This window comes from Drosophila mojavensis, unplaced genomic scaffold (genome assembly GCF_018153725.1).
Source record: "Drosophila mojavensis isolate 15081-1352.22 unplaced genomic scaffold, ASM1815372v1 contig_74, whole genome shotgun sequence".
NCBI classification, from domain to species: domain Eukaryota; kingdom Metazoa; phylum Arthropoda; class Insecta; order Diptera; family Drosophilidae; genus Drosophila; species Drosophila mojavensis.
Window position 1 is genome coordinate 17,074,166 of NW_025318899.1, and position 20,636 is coordinate 17,094,801.

Below are 20,636 nucleotides of genomic sequence, written 5' to 3' on the forward strand. Positions count from 1 at the left end.
TCAACACCAATCCCACATACACACACAAACATATATATTATATATCAGGGATAACCAAGAACCTAATACAAATAGTTAATTGTTAAAAAAAAATAAAAGAAAAACCAAATGAATAACGAAAACAAAACGCAGCTACCTCAACGTTTTCAATTGGGAAAACTACGTAAAAGTTAATGAAGCAAATCTATAATAATGTTAAATATGTTTATTGCATAGCAAACATGTAAAGAAACCAACCCAATAAAAAAAAAACTAACTTTAAAAGTTACAAAAATATTTATACAAAATGCGAAATGAAGCGAAAATTCACACAAACTTTTAGAACGCCCCACAGGAATGGCCCCCCATTAACAATTAGACTGAAGCGTGAGTATAATGACAGCCAGCCCAAAAATAATTTAAATGTTGTACACACACACACACATATATATTGTACATGTGTGACTGCTTTAAAAGAAACTTGCCTAGATAAATAGTTCCACAGAACATTGTCTCCAAGGTACAAATTGTTATTAATTAGTTTGTCTAGCGCGCGGGGCTTCAATGTCAAAACTAAAGATTTAATAAATAAATAAACTTTACCCAGTAAAACGTTGTATTTTCTTTACATTTTAAGCAAAACGAAATGTGTAACGGACATTTTTCAAAAGCGAAAGTTCACAAACAAATTTCCCTTAGCTGGCGTTGCCACTCAGCCAGACATGCGCACCAGCAGGCAAATGCACTGACTGCTGTCATAAGCTCAATGCTATGACGAATCTTTGGACTCGCATACAAATCAGCTTTCGGTTTTTATTATGGAAAAAAAAAACTGTTTTAAATACAAATTTGAATTGGAATATATTGTATTAATATTTATACATACATGCAGCATATTTATATTGAAATTAAAAATATTTTAATATTTTCAGTATATATGACAAACGTTCTGAACATGGCAAATTATATACACTGCATATTCCATATACACATGAGTTCTAGCTAAATTCTGCCTTATGTATAAACAAATTGCACTTGAAATCAAGCGTAAATGCAGGCGACAGCATTATTTCAGATTTCAGTAGATCTGCTGCCATTAGCACAGTTCATCTTCCACGGCCGGCTCGTCGTCCTCCTGCTGCGAGACGCTGACCTCAGCGAAATCCTCCTCCACGCTGTCCACAAAGCTGGAGACTCTGGAAGCAATTAAGCAAACACTTTAAGTGACCAAGAACAGTTTGTTGCATGTGGCATGTGGCATGCGTTACTTCTCGAAATCGCACTGTGGCAACAGACCCACGTCCTTGAGCTGACCAACGCCTCCGCCGAATCTTAGCAGCGTGCAGAGACGCAGCAACGCCAGGAGGAGGAGAAACATGCCAGCCACGTAGCTCAGCCAGAGATTGTGGGGAAAGAGTATCAGCGCCACGCCCATGGCGACATAAATGGGCGCCGGCCGCCAGCTGCCTAGCCACGCTGACAGACGCCAGCAGTCCAGGCAGCAGGCGTGCCTCTGGTAATTATCACTGAAAATTAAAAATAAATAAATACATATGCGCGCCAAGCATTAAATTTATGACCTCTTCCCCCGCTCATCCGCTCGAGCTTCATCGGGAAGCGACCTCCTCCCACTCCCCCATACTTACTCGCCACATTGTAGCTGCAGGAATATGTTTATCAGCCATTTTATCTCAATGAACAGCACCAGCAGAGCTGAAAAACTGCCCAAACATTAAAATTTTTATGATCCGGCGACAGAGCAGAGACTACTCAGACTCACAGTATATAGAGGCCCGCCTGATAGCCATGCATGTAGACATCGACGCCCACTCCGCAGATAACTGAAATGAAAAATGACCACAAATTGGCTGCTGGATGCTCAAGAAATCGGCTATTGGCTATTGACTATTGGTGGTGGAGTGGTTGGTGGAGCTGGAAGTGGAGCTGGGTTCTATTATGGGCACTTCGTGCTACAGAATATGCGTAATGAAACAATAGAGAGCTGTGTCTACGCAAATAACATTTGTTTGGCGGCCATAAAATATGGTAAAACGCAAATATGTAATCTAAGTCACATTGATGAGGCAATGGAAATATGCGAGGGTTGAGACAAGTGTTTTGGTATGGCTAACAAAGAGAATGAACATATGAAATTTGATATTTTCATAAATTCCTTTGCCTTACAAATTTGTTACGAAACTGCAAACATGTCAAAATTTAATGTATCATAGTAGAAAAGACAATAAAGTCAGAGTCGTAAAAAAAATATTTGGGCACAAAAAAAAAAAAAAAAATTAAATAAAAATAAAAATAAATAAATAAAATAATACACATACCAACAAAGTATAATACGAAATTGGATGCCAATAAAAGTGGGACAAAGTGAAAGTCAAAACAATTTTAAAAGCAGATAAAAAAAACCAATTAAAATAATAAAGAAATAATTCTAATAAATAGAAAAAGGAAACCAAGAATAAGAAAAGAAAAATAACATTAAATTGAATTGAAAAATTCCAAGAAAAAATGTGTAAAAAATTGGATATTAAAAAATTGCATATCCAATTTAACAAATAGAAATAAAATTAAATAGAAAATTACGGTACACTGCTGCAATAAAAAAAATAAATAAATAAATAAAAAAATAAATTAATTGAAAATGATATACAAAAATTTTTAAGTCAATAAATAATAGTAAATTATACAAATTTTAATTTTACTCTCTTTAGAGTTTTTTTTGTTTATTATTATCTTGAAAATAAAAATCTATAAATAGTAATGTTGCCACAAAAAAATTAATAAATAAAAAAGAATAAAATATGAAATGCATATAAGAAAAAAATTAATTAAATTAAAATTAAAATTTTTAGCCAAACATCTATTTTCCTTTTACTTTATTTAATTTGCTGCCCTGACTCAGAACTTACCAAACTACCCACTTTCTCAATAATATATACATACATATATCCACATTTATTATTAATATATTACATTCTAACCATATTATGCCTATCGGCGGTTACTTTCCCTATGTGTAAATTATGACTCAGCAAGAGAACAACAACAACGACAACAACAATAAATTCCATAAGAAGAAGCACGACAAACGCGAAAATCTGCTGAAAATTCAATCTAATTAAGTTGTTATTGTATGCGCCGGGAAAACAAATTCGATTGGACTGCAGATAAAAAGGCAAATGAGATTTGCCCACTCGCACAGTCCGCGGTTCACAGTCCACAAGCCAAAAAGCAAAGCCAAACCAATTACATTAAACGCTTTGAGAGCATCAAAAAAAGAAAGACAACAACAACAGCAAAAAGCTGAATAGATAGTCGATGAAACGTGCGTCTATAGAAAATCAAATAAAAACTAGGCAAAAATTATGCGCAGCTCTCGGGGCGATTAAGTGGAGCTGGGGACAGTCAGCCAAAGCTAAAGCTATATACATATATATGTATATGCATATCTTTTTTTTGTGATTTGAAGGGGGCCAAGCGACTGGCGCCAGAAAGCGAACAACAACAACAAAAAGTGCCGTGCATAGGGATAAAAACCGTAAAGGGTTGCACTTTGCCAAGGATGTGCGAATGCAGCTGCTGACTAGGAAGAAGAAGAAAAAACAGTAAATAAAAGAGGGCCAATGCCTTGTTAATGGCCCTGAGAGAGCAGCTTCTCTTCGCTCGGTTATCAGATCTTTGCTGAGGTTTATGAACTGCCAATTTTTTTCTGTTATTTTTTATTTGCATAATGCACAGCCAGACTTGGTCAAAACAAAAACAATATTGTTGGAAAAAATCATTTTGAACTTGACCCAAGTAGGAGATGCAGCAGCTGCGGCGATGCTGTTGCTGCTATTGCTGCTATTGCTGGCAGGATGCTTAGGCATCGCTCATTTATCACATTTCCCAGTTGGGGCTGGTCAGGAGCGGCTACTGACTGTTGCACTACTCCAGGCGACGACCATTACAAGTGCATTAGACGAGGGAAGAAGCACTCCCCAACCCCCAATCCCCCACAATACAGATGACACTCATGGGAAGTGCGAGGCTTGGGCATGACAAGCGCTAAAGCCAAATTTAATAACTGTAGCACATGCAAAAGTGTTTTCGGACAGATTATAAATTGCATTCAAATGCTGAAAAAATGAACTCAAGCGCATTGGTTGCTAAGCGGTTATACCTGCAGCAGTATGAGCATGCCAGAAGTTTGCACTCAATTATATAGTTGTATTATTATTAGCTTATAGAATCAGGTACTAAATTAAATCTGGGTTTTATTTAATATACTTATACTTATGTGGCCAAAACTAAGAGAGTTGCAATATTAGTAACTAAACTTTCGTTTAATTTGGAGACAAATGTGGTAAATAAAATTCGTAGCTCTTTAGAAAGTGTAGCATTTCAATTATTGAAGCTCAGCACAAAGAGATAGTGTACAGCTCTGCTAAAATTCTGAATTTGAAATTAAAAAGCAGTTCTCATTATTTAAGGAGTAGAATGTAAGCCACAAGAGTAAATTAGTTTTACTGCATTCCCTTTGGGGTTGTTTATTGAAATAGTAGTACACAGTTAAACACACGGTGGACGAGGAATGCAAATAAAATATTTAAAAAGAAAATATATTAATGAATAACAAATAAAATAAATAGTAAAAAAACATATAAAATAATAATAAAAAAATTAATAGCAAATAATTACTGCAAACAAATATGTTTAGATTACATTCAAACTAAAAATTAAAAAATAATAATAATAATAATAATGCAAAAAAAAAAATAAACAAAAATTAATTTTAAATAAATAAATAATAAAAATAAAATATTAAATATTAAATAAAATAAAAGTAACACAAATAATACCAAATAATTAAGAATTTACAAATATAACTTAATTGCGAAATTTTTAAAATAATAAAAAATAAATTTATACAAATAAAATAGTATAATACAATTATAAAAAATAATAATAAATATTGAAAAATAACACTAATTAAATAAAGAACAAAATATTTAAAAAAAATATAATTTTACAAACTATACAAAAAAAAAATAATAATAATAAATAAATAAAAATGAAATAATACAAAATTAAATTAAAATAAAAAAAAAATTTAATAAAATTATACGGCATTAATAATAAATTTTCTAATCAAATACGCTTAGTTGATGCCAGCCAATATTAAATGTATAAAATATTTTAAAACAGTATACATTTAATAATAATCGTTGCAAGATTAACTTCTTGGTCTTATGCGACATTAAACGGCACCTGAGTTAAATGCAGCTTATATATTCTTCCAGCTCATATAGCTCACATGAGTGCACGCAGAAGTGTTTAAGTGTGCGCGTGTATAGGTATGTGTGTGCGTGTGTGTGTGCGTGTGCTTACCGAATGAAGTCAGCAGACCAAAAACTCTTATCACAGGACGTAAACAGTCGCAAGGCTCGACCGGCTGACGGCAATGGCGGCGACGTCGTTGCAGCTGCTCATGTTGTTGATGCGGTTGACTCATGCTGCACTTGTAAATTATATTTTGACGTTTTTCGTTTTCTTTTTTTTTTCGATTTCTCTTTGATATTTGTTATTTTTTGATCGCTTTAAGCACCGTTTCAGTAGCACATTTCGCAAACAACGGCCATCAGATTGGCAGTCCAGTGGCCACGTTAATACATCGGCTAATACTCGTGGACTAGCGTAAGCTCAGCGGGACTTAGCTCGGAAGACACATTGTGTTGTGCATTGAATATAAATCAAGTGAACTTTTACGGCAACGTATCCAATTTCTTGGCAAGCGACTGCCCGACGATTGCCAAGGCTAGCGGGGACACTGGCGACAACAACTACAGCAACAACAACAACAACAACAATACGGCTAGCGAATAAAGAAACAATAAGCAGCTCGTTACGCGTTTAAATTTCAGGTTTAATTTGGAGCCAGCATACGCTGCGTATGCGTAATGCGACCGACACTTTCACGATGTTTGCACGTATAATTCGTTTGCCTTCTCAACAGCAGCATTTAATCACCGTGGCACTTGGTGTGTGTGTGTGTGTGTGTGTGTGAGTGGCAACTAATGGCTGCAAATTACCGTTAACATGCAGCATTCAGTTACCTGCGCCGCGCCACACGCACCACGTCAACAACTGAGTATTTAAAATGTCCGCCAAGAGTTTGTGCAGGTGCCACTAGCCACTTGACTCTCAAGCCAAAAGCCGAGCCCGAGCCCGAGTCAGAGTTGGAGTCGAAGTCAGAGTCAGAGTCAGAGTCAGAGTCAGAGAGAGTGTCCTAAACTACGTCCGCACGCTACTGGCAGCGCCAAGTGAATGAATAGAGCAATCGTCCTCGGTCGCCTTTCAGGCTGCTGCGACTCTCTAGCCAAAAGGCGGCCAGCAGGCCAACGAGATGCCCTACTTTGTGCAATACTTTCCTCTTTTTATTAATATTGAAATTTCAATAATACCATCTACTGTTTGCCGAATGAAAGTTTTAACATGGATGTAAAGTTAGAGATTGTAGAAGTCTGCTTTTATTTATTTTATTTTGTATGTAAATATCTAAGAAACTACAAATTTTTGCTGTGTTTGTCTAAATGTTTATATGAAAGTTACTCAAAGCTAATTTTAACTAAGTTTGCTTAGACACATGTTGCTGCAGTGGAACAGATATTATTAATATAGGTATTTCGACGATTAAATAAGGCCTATATATAATGTGAATTTCCGACTTAATTGTAGAAAAATGTTGTAATCTTTTGCAAAAATTGCATATTATTTATGATATTTATGATGAAAATAAATAAAATTTAAAATGATTTGAAAATTGATATTTAATTTCTTATTATTAAAAAATAAATAATAATCAAAAAATGAAAATAAGATAATTTCTAATAAGAAATAAATTTAAAAAAATGATAATAATATAATTTCTAATAAAAAATAAATAAAAATAATAATACTAAAATAAAAACTAAAATAAGATTATTTCAAATAAAAAATAATTTAAAAAAAATGATTTTAAAAAATATGTTATTTCTTAATAAAAAAAATAAATATAATAAATATTAATAAAATAAGATAATTTCAAATAATAAAATAAATAAAATAAGTAAATAATATAAATAAACAGTAAAATGTATTGTTTTATTCACATAGACGTTTCTGATAGAAAATTCTAAATAATTATTTACAAAAATTTCATTTTGTTTATTCATAAAATTGTATTTTTAATAAATTTTGTATATAACGGTTTAGTCTCTTAATTTTGAAGCAACAACTACACTAACAAATTTTCCAAACGTACTCCAAAATATAATCTTTTCTTTAATTTTGTATTTTTCAAATTTCTCTTCTATTCAATCATTATTCATTCATAAACATTTATATTCAAAATTAATATACAACACCTCACTTAAATAAAGACCATATGGCATATGCTTTCATTAAACCTGTTGGCACTATGATTTATTTCAATATTATTAAAATTATAAATGTAAAATAACTTAGCATAAGGGAAAGTCAGCTGTATAATATTCTCATTCAACTGTTTAGCATAAGCTCTAAAAAGTCTCCCAAAATGAATGTTTCTTACATTAAGGCAGCGCATATCCCAAGTGCTCAAAGCCGATCCCCAATTTCTTTGTTGATTCCCTTTTATATGTCACGTTGCCCTTCATGTTGTTATTGCTGTTGTTGTTGGTGGTGTTGTTGTTGTTGTGGCTGCTGGTGTGTGTTTTCCATGCGACAGTCGCTGGTCCGTTAGCCTCAGTTTCTCTGGCCAATCCCCAGCCCCCGCGTTCATCACTTTGTATGTTTGTTGGCGTCGTTTCAGTAATTTTCATAACTGGCGCTCTGCGTGGCAATTGCCGAGGAAGGGCGGAAGCAGCCGGCTGCCCCTGCTGCTGCTGCTGCTACTCCTCCTGCTGCTGCTGCTGCTACTCCTCCTGCTGCTGCTGCTGCTGCTGCTCCGCGGAGCAGTTGACAATTGCGCCATCTACGCAGCGTGTGGACAAAAACATTTTTCGGCAGCGAAAATGCCACCATACCTTGGACCTACCAACAAGACGGCTAAGCGCCTGCCCGCCCCGCCAGCACCACCCGCACCGCCCTTGATATATTAAACACAGGAGTAGCTGAAGGAGCAAATATTTTTTTAGCCTGCTTCAGGTTTATCTACATCTCTTGCATCTCTCATTTTGCCAGGCAAACTGTGTGGAGTACGAAGCTGTCGTGCTGTTTGCATTATGCGCCGTTAATGGCATCTTTACTGGTTGTACGACGCGGCGTATGCGCAATGCTAATGATGCGACGGTGGCAGCCAGACAGCCAGACAGTCCGACAGCCCCACATCGGGGCTCGCCTCACTTGGCAAAGTCTTTACGACGTTTCATTATCTTGGTTATGCCAGCCACCATGGCCACTTCCGGCAGCGCCAGCTTGCTGTCCTCCTGGAAGTCACAGCGACGCGTCAGATGCAGCCACGTTCGCTCCGGATTCAGGGACAGCGGCATCTGCAGCCAGCCAACGTAGTCGATCTTCAGGGAGCCCGTTAGCAGCTGATCGAATGGCGTGTTGCCAATGAAGAACATGGACTTGAGCACCGAGGTCTTGGCCTCCTTGATGTTCTGGCCCAGCACGCCCTGGAACGGACTTGGCTCGTTGTCGCCCGTGCCCAGCTGCTCCAGCAGCCAGTCCTTGTTGAACTTCAGATAATTATAGATCACCTTCAGCGCCTGCTTGCCGATGTTTGTGGTCAGCACATCGCTGGCCAGCACCTCGGCTATGTAGTCGGCAATGCCCACATCCAGCTCCATGGCATAATTGGCCGGCGGACTGTGGCTCAAGCGCTCCGATTCGGCGTTGGTCATGGCCAGGTCATCCATTTTGACGGTGCTGACGGCGCTCATGCCGCCGGCGCCACGTCCGCAGCTGCTGCCGAAACCCGTGTCCAGATTGATGCTCTCCTTGGCCTGCTTGAGAAACAGCTCGATCTGATCCGTGTGCTTGTCGTCCTCGTCCACTGAGCAAATGGCCTCCGACAGGGAGTAACAAATGGCAGCCTTGTCCTCATTCTTGGCTGTGAAATAGAGTAAAAAGATATGCATTTATTTCCCTTCCATAACCCACATGCAAATCTCACCCTGCTCCTGCGCCTCGGCCGTCTTGATCAGCTCTGTGTAGAGCGCTGCGAAGACCACCTGCAGCAGCACCGAGTCGCCCAATGGCCGCGTGGACACTGGTATTATGTCCTGCAGCAGGGCTGTGATCTTATACAGGCCCTCGGGCATGCAGTCCCAGATCTCTGAGATGCAGGTCAGCGCCAGGGACATGGCCTGGTACATGCTGGCGCCGTTCTCCACGGCATTGATCAGCATCTCGACGACGCAGTCGAGCACTGGGTACACAAAGTGCATGATGGCCTCCAGCCAAGGCGTGCGCTTCTGATTCCACACCTGACGCTTGTCCAGGCAATCGCTCCAACCGCTCACGGCGTGCTCCTCCAGTGTCCTTATCAGGCAGGACTTGATGTCGACGGCCTTGCCCACGGCCACAATCAGGTAAGTGAGGGACAGCACAATTTGGTAGTTGGACTGGCCAACGGGATCTGTAAAACTATAATAATTATAACTGAAAGATGGCTTATTCCCTTTGGAGCTCGCCTATGTCCGCAGCTATGGAGTCGGTGACATTGAAGCACTCGCCACGACACAGGAAAGCTTCGCATTTCAGTGGAGCTCCCTCGGCGCTGGTGAACGAGTGCTTGGCCACATTCTTGAAATTCTCCGACGACGGCAAATGTTGCATTAGATGGCGCATTATAATGGCCGTCAGGTGAGCATCTCGCATCAGCAGAATCTTGAGGAGATACGACCAGTGCGCCTCGGGAAACGCCAGCAGCACGCGCAAATCCAAGGAGATGGCCGTGTTGGTGGTCAGATCGGCGAACTCAGTGACCCACTGACACGATTGCTCCTTGGGAAAGTAGCGAGGCAGCGCAAAGATAATCCAAGCCGATGGCAGACCATGACGGGAACTAAACATTTCCATGTTATCCAGGCCTTTGCGAAAGACCTGCCGAAGGGAATGAAGAGTATTAGAAATTGATAAAATTAGAAGGGAAATGGTTGATAATCAAACATTCCTATAGAATTAGAATTCAATGGTGAAAGTTCTTTCAGGTCTTGGCGATAAGCCTGCCAAGGGGCTGGGAATAGTTAGAAATGGGATAAGCTATAGAGGAGTTGGAAGGTGGTTCTTATAGAATTAGAACTGCAGAAAGATGTATACAGATCTGATAAGAATTAGAAACTGAAATAACTAGAGGGGAGATGGGTGATGGTAAAAATTTCCTATAGAAAAATTCCATTAAAAAATCATATCGGATAATAATTTTCCAAAGTAAAGGGAATTTCCTTGGATAACTCTCGAATAGTCTATAATTCAGTCTATAATTCAGCTACATCCACTCAGTATCCTCACCTTGGATAGCACACCCAGGGGCGCTCCACGCAACAGTAAGCAGTAGAAGAGCTCCCGGCACTTGGCATGAATATCCCTGACGATGACGCTCTGATTGCTCAGCTGGAGGCCCACATAGGCCTCGCCGCTCTCACAGACGTGGGGCAGCAGCTCGGCGATGCAGAGCAGCATATTGCAGATGTCCACCAGATGCAGCTGAGCACGGGCCACACTCGTCACGATCTGCGTGTACCGCACCGTCAGCACACTGAGTGTCTCGTTCAGCATCCCGGCGAAGATCTTCTGCGCCATCTTCGGCGGCACCGAGTTCCAGAGATCGGCCTTGGTGCCGCGCATATAGTGCCACCACATTTGCACCGTATACGAGCCGCGCTCCGACTCGAAGAACGGCTGCGTGTCCTCCCAGTGCAGGCAGTCCGCATCCTGAATGATATACAACAGCAGCAGGCGACAGTGCAGATCCAGCAAACGCTCAGCCAACGCCTCGGACATCTGGGCGTATTGCTTGAAGCTGAGCTTCAGCGCACCGCCCTTCTCATCGCCCTTGGGCGGGCATATGGTAGTTGTGGCTGCCTGCATGTAGACGCTCAGCGAGTTCTTCACCAGTGCAGCCGCGCCAATGGTGGCCGTTAGCACGGAGAGATCGGCATGATCCAGCGACTCCTGCGAGAGGCGATGTATGTGCTCCAACAGCAGATCCGCTGACTTGGTGACCAAACTTACGAACTTATCCGGATCAGAAGTTTTGACCGTGACGCTGCTCTGTGTAGGTCAATAGATTAGATATACATACATATGCAGATATAAACTGTGCTTCAGTATAACTGTTAAGGTAGTATATTTTCTATATTGTTCTAGCTAATCTCTGTTACAGGAGCTATTTAGCGTATTAAGATTTAGCCTTATCATGAATATTCTTGAACAGCGTAAGAGATAATCCGATTTAACTATGCGACTTGTTTGCCTATATATCTTTTCGTATGTCTGTCTGTATATATGTCTCTCTGTCTGTCTTCCTCTCTATTTGTCTCTCTGTCTGTCTGACAAAGAAGAGAGAGGGCTGAAGATAAACCAGAGAAGATCATTTAAGCTCTCTATATGTATGCATCAGTATTCATTTGGTATTTATATTCGAGTAAATTGAAGCTCGAATGCTTGCAGCAGCAGAGAGTGTTCCCATTGGTCAGTCAAAGCTCGACCTCTACTTGGCGTCGGGTACAACATTTGAGCGTGACTTAGTGTTTGAGAGAAAGTCAACCTACATATATAAAGGGCAGCAGCAGCAGCATTTCTTCAGTCACTCAGGCCTGATTGGGGGTCGTGCCGTGTAGTAAAGGGAAGTGAAACGAAGGGAACTGAAACAAAGTGAACTTAAACGAAGTGAGCTGAAACGAAGTGAACCGAAACGAAGTGAAATGAAATGAAGTGAAGTGTGTGATCGTTCAGCTAATCATTAGGCATTCAAGGAAATTCTTAGAGGAAATTCTTAGAGGAAATTCTTAAAGGAAATTCTTAAAGGAAATTCTTAGAGGAAATACTTAGAGGAAATACTTAGAGGAAATGCTTTGAGGAAATACTTGGAGGAAAAACGTTAAGGAAATACTTGGAACAAACACTCAGATGTAATAATTGGAGGAAATATTTAAAACAAATACATAGAGGCAATACTTTGAGAAAATAGTGGGCTGTGCTGATGGCAGTGAACATATATAAACAGACATAAATATATGTATATGGTTGTCTATTCACACATAGGATAGCCATATATAAACATATTATTAGATAACATAAACTTACGAAATCGCATTCGTTCAGCTCCTTTTCGGTATGCAGCAGGCCCGAATGCTTGCGATAGGAAGCAAAGTATTCATCCTCCCACCTAAAGGAAAAGTTGACCCAGTCAAAATAGAACAGCATTAGGAGAAAGTTTGTAGGGCAACACGACCTACCAGCGTATCAGCTTAATGGATGCAAACGATGCATAGCGCGGAAAGTCTAGCTTTCCGCCCACCACGCCCGGGCAGATGGGCTCCTGCAGCACGCGCTGATGCGTCTATTCGTGAAACAAATCAAGAATGGGCATTGTCAGAAACAATGTGTTAACGAGTTTTCCCAAAAGCACTTCTCTCTCGCATTGCGGTCAGTCTGAGCGGGCACCTGATAGAACTCCAAATCACGCTGCAGCAAAATGGGCACGCGGTCCATTAAATTTCCCTCCTCGAGCACTTCCATTCCGACAAATTCGGTTCGCTGCCAAACTGAAGAACTGAAAAACTGCAAAACTGATTAGCCAAAGCCAATCGAGGATATCGAGCAAACAGCGACCAGTGTCGAATTGTTGCCAGGACAACGACTGCAATGCCTGATGGATGATGTAGCGTGAATAATGATAAGAGCACTTTGCAGGTATTTTTAGAGATATTTTAAATTTGATAACCGAAGCGTATATCAGATTTTATTCTACAATTTTTAAATATCAAAGGCTATTTAGTTATAAATGTGCGTATTTTAAATAAATTGCAAATAAGTTTAATTTAAAAATTACCTTTTTATACGTTAGTAATACAAATTATATTAATATTAAATTCCTATATATAAATAAATTTATTTATATTTTTACTTTATTTTGCATATTTTTCTGGAATTTTAGAAGCACCGCATTTTTATAGGCTGTATGTACTAATTAATATAATTAATATATTTTTAGTATTCATTAATTTATGCTAATTAACACATTTTATGCTAATTAAAAAACAGTTAAGCCAAGACTTAATTTAATAAAAAGCGATAGCATGCTATATATTTATATATATATAGTTGTAAGAAAAATCTTAAAATAAAATTTATTTGTATATATATTTCATAATATATATCAAATTATGTTCTACTACAAATTATTATATATTATATTATTATTTATTAAAATAAAAATAAATAATCAATTTTTGCAGCAAGTGTAGTCAATAATACTTCTATAATAGGCTGTTACTTAATCTTATCTGATAAATAAGATCTGTTTTTAAAAAATGTGTAACTGTTTTCAAGCTAACAAGAGAGAGAGAGGGAGCAAGAGAAAGGAAGAGAGAGGGAGATAGAGGTAGAGCCCTATAGATAAGGTTAAGCGTTCGCTCTCCGTATATTCACATACATATACATATATACATAATGTCAATTCAATGCAAGATAAGCCGCCGCTCGGCCGCTCGATCGCTCAGCGGTTCAGTTGATGATTGAGCGGTGCAGGGAGCACATCGACTAGCAGCGGACCTAAGTGGACAACAAAAGTAAGTGGACTCAAGTGCCCGGGATGCAGTGCTAATCAGTGGCCGAGCTCATTGCTGGGGGCGAGCTGTCAGAATATTTTCAGTGCCAGCAACCAGCGACAATTTCACGCTTATCGCTGCGATACGGTGCTCGTATCAGGCGTATCAGCAATCCATAAATCTCACTGCGTTTCTTCTTTGTGTGTTTCTTCTGCTTATTCTTCTTGGCACAGCATAGCATGATCGCAAATCTGAGGCATTTGACGGGCCGCCTGGCGGTGCAGCGTGGCCTGCTGCAGCAGCAGCAGCTGCGCATGGCCTCCTATCTGATCGACCAGCCCGAGTACAGTTTTCTCAAGGATCTCGGACTGGAACGTGACAATCCCGGCGTATATTCTGGCCACTGGCAGGGCCGCGGACAGAGCATCACCAGCTACGATCCTGGCACCGGACAGCCAATTGCCTCAGTGCGTCAGGGCACGGTGCAGGAGCTACATCAGACCATCGGCCTGACCGTCGAGGCCTACAGGCAGTGGCGACAGGTGCCCGCCCCGGTGCGTGGTGAGATCGTGCGTCAGATTGGCGATGAGCTGCGCAAGTACAAAGAGCCACTGGGCAAACTTGTCTCCCTCGAGGTGGGCAAGATCTACAGTGAGGGCCAGGGCGAGGTGCAGGAGTTCATCGACATCTGCGACTATGCTGTCGGCCTGTCGCGCATCTACTCCGGCCAGCTCATCAATTCGGAGCGTGCCCAGCACACCATCTTGGAGGCGTGGCGTCCACTTGGCCTGGTCGGCGTCATATCCGCCTACAACTTCCCCAATGCCGTCTTCGGCTGGAATGCGGCCATCGCTCTGGTCACTGGCAACGGTGTGCTCTGGAAGGGCGCGCCCAGCACTCCGCTTGTGTCCGTGGCCACCACCCGCATTGTGGCCGAGGTGCTGCAGCGCAACAATCTGCCGGCCGTGGTCAGCCTCTGCCAGGGTGGCACCGATGTGGGCGCCGCCCTGGTCGCCGACCAGCGTGTGAATCTCGTCAGCTTCACGGGCAGTTGCCAGACGGGTCGGGATGTCGGTGTGGAGGTGCAGCGCCGCTTTGGCAAGGTTATTCTCGAGCTGGGCGGCAACAATGCTCTGATCATTGACGAGTCGGCCAACATTAAGATGGCCCTGGATGCAGCGCTCTTCGGCTGCATTGGCACCAGCGGACAACGCTGCACCACCACCCGACGCATCATTGTGCACGAAAAGCTCCACGACAGCTTCGTGGAGGCGCTGACGGCCAAGTATGCGCAGCTGCTGCCACGCATTGGCCACCAGCTGGAGCTGCAGACGCTCGTGGGTCCGGTGCACGCCAAACAGAACGTCGACAGCTACAAGGCGACCATCGAGGAGGCCAAGCTGCTGGGCGGCACTGTGGCATTCGGTGGACGAGTCCTGGAGCGTGCTGGGCACTATGTGGAGCCCACAATTATCACGGGACTGCCACACGATGCGCCCGTGGTGCATCGTGAGACCTTTGCGCCGATTGTCTACGTGCTTAAGGCGCGCAATGTGGACGAGGCTGTGGCCTGGAACAACGAGGTCGAGCAGGGCCTCTCCTCGGCCATCTTCACAGAGAACATTGGCCAGGCCTTCAAGTGGATTGGCGCCCAAGGCTCCGACTGCGGCATCGTCAACATCAACACGACCACAAATGGCGCCGAAATCGGCGGCGCCTTTGGCGGCGAGAAGGCAACGGGCGGCGGTCGCGAGTCGGGCTCCGATGCTTGGAAACAGTACTGCAAGCGTGCCACCATCACGGTGAATCACTCGGGCGAACTGGCCTGCGCTCAGGGCGTCGTCTTCAACGTGGAATAAATAAGCTACATCAAATTGAATTTAGTCGAACATTGTTATAGTGATTTGTATTATTAAAGTGTCTATAAACAAAAAATGCATTTGAATGGTTTTCTCTTTTCCTAAGCTAGTGGCTAATTGTGAAGCTGGGTCACAGCTCGCTGACGTCGAAGCGCCAAAAGTCGACCTCAATGTCCTTCGATTTTTGTTTATGGAATTTGTAGCTGGCCTCCAGGTTGTAGCGCAGCTCGGCAACGACACTGCCACAAACGCCCCACTCCGCAGACTTCTTTTGGATATAAGCGCTGCAAGAGAGAGAGAGGGAAGGAGCATAAAAGAGACGGATTACGTATAGCAGATTACGGACTATAATAAAGATATAGCAATTAGCAATACATTTTCGGAATCCACATAAATGACATGGCCTAGCCACTTAGCTCTAATAGTTCATAATTTAATTAATAATAATATAATAGTGTTAACTTTCCATGCGAAAATTGAATTGAATCATAAATTTATTCTTGCTTAGCATAAACAATAGTTGAACCTCTTCTTATTTATTAGAATATATAATTTAAATGACCGTATTAGCTTGATATTAACAATAATTTATTGCTTGCTTGCTTCCTCTAAATGTCTTTCGTTTGGATTTTGTCCTGTACAGCCTGCAGTTGATAGCATTGATAACATTCACATTTCTCTCTCCGTTTACTCAGGTAAAGCACATTATTTTTAGGTATTTTGTTTGTTTTTTTCTCTATATATATTTGTTTATTTGTTGGCAGCAGCTCACTCACCGGGTGGAGGTTTTGTGCAGCGAGTAGACTGCGCCAGTGGCTAATCGCGTGCCCACATCCAGGAAACGCATATCCATGCCGGCATTGTGCTTGGTGCCAAAGGGCGGATTCATGACAACCGTGTCGAAGGCCTTGTCCCATTTGCCGTTAGGCACTTGAAGCACATCGGCACGGATGCAGTCCACGTTTGGCAGCTCCATGTCTAGCACGTTTTGCCGAAAGGTATTCACAGCCGCGTCGTCTAGCTCAAAGCCGATGGTTAGCAGCGCGCCCAGCAATGTGGCACCAATGCTCAGCATACCGCAGCCAGATCCCAGATCAGCAACCAGTTTGCCCTCGATGTCGTCGTACTGCTCCTGCATGCAATGCGTTATGCAGGCAGCTATGTGGGGCGGAGTTGGGTACTGTTCCAGCAGTAGCTTTGGCTTCTCAAAGCCGTCGACGCACTGCAGATACTCCTCGAGCTTCTTCAGCTTTAGGCGCGTCATGTTGATGCTGGGGGATGTGGGCGTGTGTATTGTTCTATGAAATTACTTGGAGTTGGGCGCTGGCGGGGTCGGCACTGGTTCCAGGCGAGGCAGCACGGGTATAAAACTATTTCCAAAATACGAATCCTGCGGTATAAAGAAGCCCAGAGTAGTAGAGCTCGTTGGATTAAATGCAGATCGTGGCGCGGCGATGCCGCCAGCGGCATTAGGCGTTGCGCTCACGTTCTGCACAAACTCAGCTGTCACTGTCGGCTGTCCAAGCAGCTGTGGTGCGGGCATCTACAAAGCAGCAAACCAGAAATCTATTAATCTGTCACTTTAATAAAAAAAAATATATGAATATGTATTTACATTTACCTGATTCGCTGTGCTACCCAGTCCGATGAGCAACTGTTTCTTGGTTTGTATTTCTTCAAGTATTTTACGGTTCGTTTCTGCTTGCTGTGCACTTGATGTGGGAAAAGCCATCAAAAATAGGCGAAATTTTGTATGAATAACTAAATAAAAAGAAATTAAATAATTAAAACGGTTCAACACGCGCTCTTGTTTCTATTGTTTTTTCTTTTCTGCATTGAAACTGTGTTGAATCGTTCCGAAATAGTTCCAAAGAACAATTCACTAAACGGAACGATCGAAACAGTGCCAGGCTATTCCAAAATATATAAATTTGGTATTTTTATCTCTGCTGTCATATAGTTGTATATTTTATGAATGAAATCAAGATATTATTAGCTAATTTTAGCGTTGTTGGAGCTAAGCGCGTTGGCACTCAATTGAATTGCGCATTAAATTGTTAAAAGTACCATACGCTTTGTGGCATAGTATTCAGCATTTTGGTATTTTTCGTTTGCTGCCACACTGATTGTTATCCAAAACGTGCGCTGGCAAACAAAATAAATAACACGCATACACAAAACAGACGCCAGGATACAATAACAACAAACTACTCACACGCCCACACAAATCTAGCATAATTCAATTGCATTTCTTGGAATTGTAAGAAGAAGAACAACGGCAATCATGAGTATGAGCGACGACGATAGAGATATTGACATCGAGAGTGACGTAAGCAGATATTACGACGTGAACAATTGACGTCATAAATAATTTTGAAAATTCTCTTCACGCAGGACGATGGAGACTCTGATAACGGCCTTGGATCCTCGCGACACACCAGCACTGCTAATTTTACGCCGGTAAACAAAAACAATACAATAGATCACTAATAACAACAACAAGACCCACGCTGCTATTGTTTACAAACAGACGTTTGGTGCTCGTGCCTTTGTTGTGCTTCTTCTTCTTCTTGTTGAGTGAATGAAGGCGGTAGTAATTTGATGTTTATTTTCTTTATTTTCAAGGCCGAAAAACGAGCACACCACAATGCGTTGGAGCGTCGTCGAAGAGATCACATTAAAGAGAGTTTTAGCAACCTGCGCGAAGCAGTGCCCACGCTAAAAGGCGAAAAGGTGAGCGAGTGGAGCAATTTGAGGGATGATCTTAACTATTACATGAGAGTGAAACGTTAGAGCAGCCTTAGTGGAGCGTAAAGCTATATTTAAGAAGTTCCCTTATATTTTACCTTAAATTGTGAAAAAGTGGTAGGGGAAGTGGGAGTAAAGCTAGGAACATACGATGCAAACAATTTAAAGCCAGTTAAAAATAATTTGCACAAACAACAGTTTGCACAAATGTTCACACTAATGCAAATATTGCATGCAATCAATTTTTGTTTTGCACGCAAACTTGTACATGGCTATTTCGTGCAATATATTGCAAGTGACTCATTTGCAAGTTCAGTTGAATTGAAAAATTCAAGGAATAACGACGAGTTTATATTATGTCGGCACAAAAATCGAGAGTTGCTGCTGTTGCTATATTAGCAATTTTGATAAAACGAAAAAGAGTGAGAAGATTAAAGTCTGCCAAAAAAAAGAAACAGGTGTTGCAAAATTTTTGTTTGCAGCAAAATGTTTGCACTCGTATGTACCTAGCTTAAGAGAGTAATTATAGGGGGCAACAGATGTTTTTCGGTAGCATAGTGGGTTGTGACTAAAAACTCCTTATGTCAGTCACTGACTCTTTAGTAAAGAGGCTTAGCTTATATAATATTATGTTGCCTTTATTTCTTGAGAAGTCCCAGACACTAATCTCTCCGCTCTACCTTAGGCAAGTCGTGCTCAAATACTCAAAAAGACCACCGAATGCATTCAAACGCTGCGACGCAAAATCACTGAGAATAAAAAGGACATCGAGGAAATTAAGGAACAGAATAGGATACTAGATGAACAAAGTAAGGCCTATTTGAAATAATACCTAAAATAGAGTTTACTCTAAACGAATATCTAAACATTCAGTACGACGCCTGGAGGGCAACGGGTCCAATGGCAGCGATTTCTTGAGCGGCGATGATGACCTTAGCAACGATGTGGAGGATGCTCTGGAGCAGTCCGAGTTCAGTCGACGAAGTAAAAAGATGAAGACCTTTCACGCATAGCCCATAAAGAGCTACGCCGCACTTTGTCAGGTTTACGCTAGCATCGTAAACGAATCAAAGCATAAATTCTAATGCCTGGGCATTAAGAGAAACAGTCTACCCCATAAGTTTGACCTTTACGCCCAACCAATACCTTAATGTGTGTGTCTGTCGGTGTATGCGCTGGAGTGTGCGTGGGTGTGTGGATGTCATTTTGTACTCTCATACTAATACAAGATTTGTATCTAAAGAATTAGTTAAGTGAAACAGAAGTGGAATCATTTGTAAATTTGGTAAATGAAGTCTATTAAACAATGAACCAATCTATCTACAATGTATATAATATGGATATGTTTATCAATCTGTTGACTTCGGCGAAGGAATTGCAATCCGAATCGTCGATTGCACAGATTTCCGCATTTGCCTATGTGAACCACATTTTGTAGGGTATCTAAAAATATATATTTTTGTATAAAATTAACATACGGTCACACTACTTGAACTTGAGCGTCAGCCAGAGCAGCACAAAAACGAACAGCACAAAGAGGAACATATAACACATTTGCTTGGAGCCTCCGCCCTGCTTGGCCAGCCGCACAACGCGTGTCATTGTGTTGCCCAGAAAGCCGCCAGTGCGATCCATGTCGTCGTCGATGCCGCGTAGCAGTTTATCCTGGTAGCGCACTTCGTTACCAATGTCTATGGTCAGGGATTTCAGTGCGCCGATCTTCTGCTGCAGCTCCTCGGCCGCGCGTTCGTTTTCCGCCTCGAGGGCATCGTGAGTGGCGGGCGCACTGGGTCCAGGATTCTGACTTAGGGGCTGATAGGGATAGTTGTTGCGTCGCATGCTGCCACTGCTGCTGATGCCTGTGTGTGCCAGATTTGCATCAATTTAGCTGCTATGCTGGGGGAGGAAGGCCATCAACACTATGACACGTAAACCAAATGGGGTGAACGGCTTACTCAAAGGCAAAACAGCTGCTGCGGTCGTTGTGGTTATTCGTAGTTTATTCGCTTGGTTTGACCTTTGCACCATTCAGCTGGTTCTTAAGTTAAGGTGCTCTATAATTAAGGAATCAATTAAACACGGGCTCTTGCAATCTACAATTTGTTTAATGTAATGTTTATTGGAGTACTGGGTTCAGTTCCAGAACCAACTTGATCCGAGCAGCTTTCAATTGAACTATGCGGGTATGACACAAGCAACTTTGGTGACATACATATAATGTCATATCAATAATGTTTCACACTTTACATTACGAATTACAACTATTATTATTACAATCTTACAATTCTTAAATAAAAACAGTAAACTATAATAG

General features: G+C 41.5%; 7 protein-coding genes across 10 annotated transcripts; 2 read left to right on the top strand and 5 right to left on the bottom strand.

The window, feature by feature from the left end:
* Positions 1 to 875: 875 nt before the first annotated feature.
* On the bottom strand, positions 876 to 6,294 carry LOC6582822. The gene is made up of 5 exons (XM_002008476.4): positions 5,365 to 6,294; positions 1,760 to 1,820; positions 1,626 to 1,700; positions 1,248 to 1,505; positions 876 to 1,175 (listed from the first exon to the last, which is right to left on the bottom strand). The coding sequence occupies exons 1-5, from the start codon at positions 5,486 to 5,488 to the stop codon at positions 1,076 to 1,078; spliced, it is 618 nt and encodes a 205-aa protein (XP_002008512.1). The 5' UTR covers positions 5,489 to 6,294; the 3' UTR covers positions 876 to 1,075.
* Positions 6,295 to 8,105: 1,811 nt separating this feature from the next.
* LOC6582823 lies at positions 8,106 to 12,961 on the bottom strand. The gene is made up of 7 exons (XM_002008477.4): positions 12,610 to 12,961; positions 12,402 to 12,505; positions 12,250 to 12,331; positions 10,453 to 11,214; positions 9,633 to 10,044; positions 9,113 to 9,577; positions 8,106 to 9,049 (listed from the first exon to the last, which is right to left on the bottom strand). Exons 1-7 carry the CDS (start codon positions 12,682 to 12,684, stop codon positions 8,334 to 8,336), a joined length of 2,616 nt encoding a protein of 871 aa, XP_002008513.1. The 5' UTR covers positions 12,685 to 12,961; the 3' UTR covers positions 8,106 to 8,333.
* A 687-nt stretch (positions 12,962 to 13,648) lies between these two features.
* LOC6582824 (putative aldehyde dehydrogenase family 7 member A1 homolog) lies at positions 13,649 to 15,654 on the top strand. Of its 2 annotated transcripts, none has more exons than XM_015162609.3 (2): positions 13,649 to 13,736; positions 13,949 to 15,654. In XM_015162609.3, the coding sequence occupies exon 2, from the start codon at positions 13,955 to 13,957 to the stop codon at positions 15,572 to 15,574; it is 1,620 nt and encodes a 539-aa protein (XP_015018095.1). In that variant the 5' UTR covers positions 13,649 to 13,736; positions 13,949 to 13,954; the 3' UTR covers positions 15,575 to 15,654. The 2 variants fall into 2 exon arrangements, with proteins under 2 accessions (XP_015018095.1, XP_002008514.1); XM_002008478.4 differs by having other exon boundaries at positions 13,954 to 15,654.
* LOC6582825 (rRNA N6-adenosine-methyltransferase METTL5) lies at positions 15,590 to 16,838 on the bottom strand. The gene is made up of 2 exons (XM_002008479.4): positions 16,351 to 16,838; positions 15,590 to 15,858 (listed from the first exon to the last, which is right to left on the bottom strand). The coding sequence occupies exons 1-2, from the start codon at positions 16,836 to 16,838 to the stop codon at positions 15,705 to 15,707; spliced, it is 642 nt and encodes a 213-aa protein (XP_002008515.1). The 3' UTR covers positions 15,590 to 15,704.
* A 37-nt stretch (positions 16,839 to 16,875) lies between these two features.
* LOC6582826 (SOSS complex subunit C homolog) lies at positions 16,876 to 17,498 on the bottom strand. 2 transcript variants are annotated; one of them, XM_002008480.3, is made up of 2 exons: positions 17,196 to 17,498; positions 16,876 to 17,117 (listed from the first exon to the last, which is right to left on the bottom strand). In XM_002008480.3, the coding sequence occupies exons 1-2, from the start codon at positions 17,304 to 17,306 to the stop codon at positions 16,881 to 16,883; spliced, it is 348 nt and encodes a 115-aa protein (XP_002008516.1). In that variant the 5' UTR covers positions 17,307 to 17,498; the 3' UTR covers positions 16,876 to 16,880. The 2 variants fall into 2 exon arrangements, with proteins under 2 accessions (XP_002008516.1, XP_043866271.1); XM_044010336.1 differs by having other exon boundaries at positions 16,876 to 17,140; positions 17,196 to 17,287.
* A 193-nt stretch (positions 17,499 to 17,691) lies between these two features.
* LOC6582827 (protein max) lies at positions 17,692 to 19,652 on the top strand. Its single transcript, XM_002008481.4, has 5 exons — positions 17,692 to 17,903; positions 17,969 to 18,034; positions 18,200 to 18,307; positions 19,008 to 19,131; positions 19,196 to 19,652. The coding sequence occupies exons 1-5, from the start codon at positions 17,859 to 17,861 to the stop codon at positions 19,333 to 19,335; spliced, it is 483 nt and encodes a 160-aa protein (XP_002008517.1). The 5' UTR covers positions 17,692 to 17,858; the 3' UTR covers positions 19,336 to 19,652.
* Positions 19,593 to 20,518, bottom strand: LOC6582828 (BET1 homolog). Of its 2 annotated transcripts, none has more exons than XM_015162611.3 (2): positions 20,278 to 20,518; positions 19,593 to 20,213 (listed from the first exon to the last, which is right to left on the bottom strand). In XM_015162611.3, exon 2 carries the CDS (start codon positions 20,159 to 20,161, stop codon positions 19,808 to 19,810), a length of 354 nt encoding a protein of 117 aa, XP_015018097.1. In that variant the 5' UTR covers positions 20,162 to 20,213; positions 20,278 to 20,518; the 3' UTR covers positions 19,593 to 19,807. The 2 variants fall into 2 exon arrangements, with proteins under 2 accessions (XP_015018097.1, XP_015018096.1); XM_015162610.3 differs by having other exon boundaries at positions 19,593 to 20,218; positions 20,278 to 20,515.
* Positions 20,519 to 20,636: the final 118 nt, after the last annotated feature.

Bases quoted from the DNA above. Each gene is read 5' to 3' on its own strand.
- LOC6582823 (XM_002008477.4), bottom strand. From the start codon at position 12,684: ATGGAAGTGCTCGAGGAGGGAAATTTAATGGACCGCGTGCCCATTTTG. The intron at 12,506-12,609 runs GTGCCCGCTCAG...TTTCACGAATAG, and splicing joins GTGATTTGGAGTTCTATCAG to ACGCATCAGCGCGTGCTGCA. The intron at 9,578-9,632 runs GCGAGCTCCAAA...ATAGTTTTACAG, and splicing joins CTCCATAGCTGCGGACATAG to ATCCCGTTGGCCAGTCCAAC.
- LOC6582828 (XM_015162611.3), bottom strand. From the start codon at position 20,161: ATGCGACGCAACAACTATCCCTATCAGCCCCTAAGTCAGAATCCTGGA.
- LOC6582825 (XM_002008479.4), bottom strand. From the start codon at position 16,838: ATGACGCGCCTAAAGCTGAAGAAGCTCGAGGAGTATCTGCAGTGCGTC. The intron at 15,859-16,350 runs GTGAGTGAGCTG...TCTCTCTTGCAG, and splicing joins CTGCACAAAACCTCCACCCG to CGCTTATATCCAAAAGAAGT.
- LOC6582827 (XM_002008481.4), top strand. From the start codon at position 17,859: ATGAGTATGAGCGACGACGATAGAGATATTGACATCGAGAGTGAC. The intron at 18,035-18,199 runs GTAAACAAAAAC...TTTATTTTCAAG, and splicing joins GCACTGCTAATTTTACGCCG to GCCGAAAAACGAGCACACCA. The intron at 18,308-19,007 runs GTGAGCGAGTGG...GCTCTACCTTAG, and splicing joins CCACGCTAAAAGGCGAAAAG to GCAAGTCGTGCTCAAATACT.
- LOC6582826 (XM_002008480.3), bottom strand. From the start codon at position 17,306: ATGGCTTTTCCCACATCAAGTGCACAGCAAGCAGAAACGAACCGTAAA. The intron at 17,118-17,195 runs GTAAATGTAAAT...GCTGCTTTGTAG, and splicing joins TGGGTAGCACAGCGAATCAG to ATGCCCGCACCACAGCTGCT.
- LOC6582822 (XM_002008476.4), bottom strand. From the start codon at position 5,488: ATGAGTCAACCGCATCAACAACATGAGCAGCTGCAACGACGTCGCCGC. The intron at 1,821-5,364 runs GTAAGCACACGC...TTTTCATTTCAG, and splicing joins TGGTCTGCTGACTTCATTCG to TTATCTGCGGAGTGGGCGTC. The intron at 1,701-1,759 runs GTGAGTCTGAGT...ATGTTTGGGCAG, and splicing joins CAGGCGGGCCTCTATATACT to TTTTTCAGCTCTGCTGGTGC.
- LOC6582824 (XM_015162609.3), top strand. From the start codon at position 13,955: ATGATCGCAAATCTGAGGCATTTGACGGGCCGCCTGGCGGTGCAGCGT.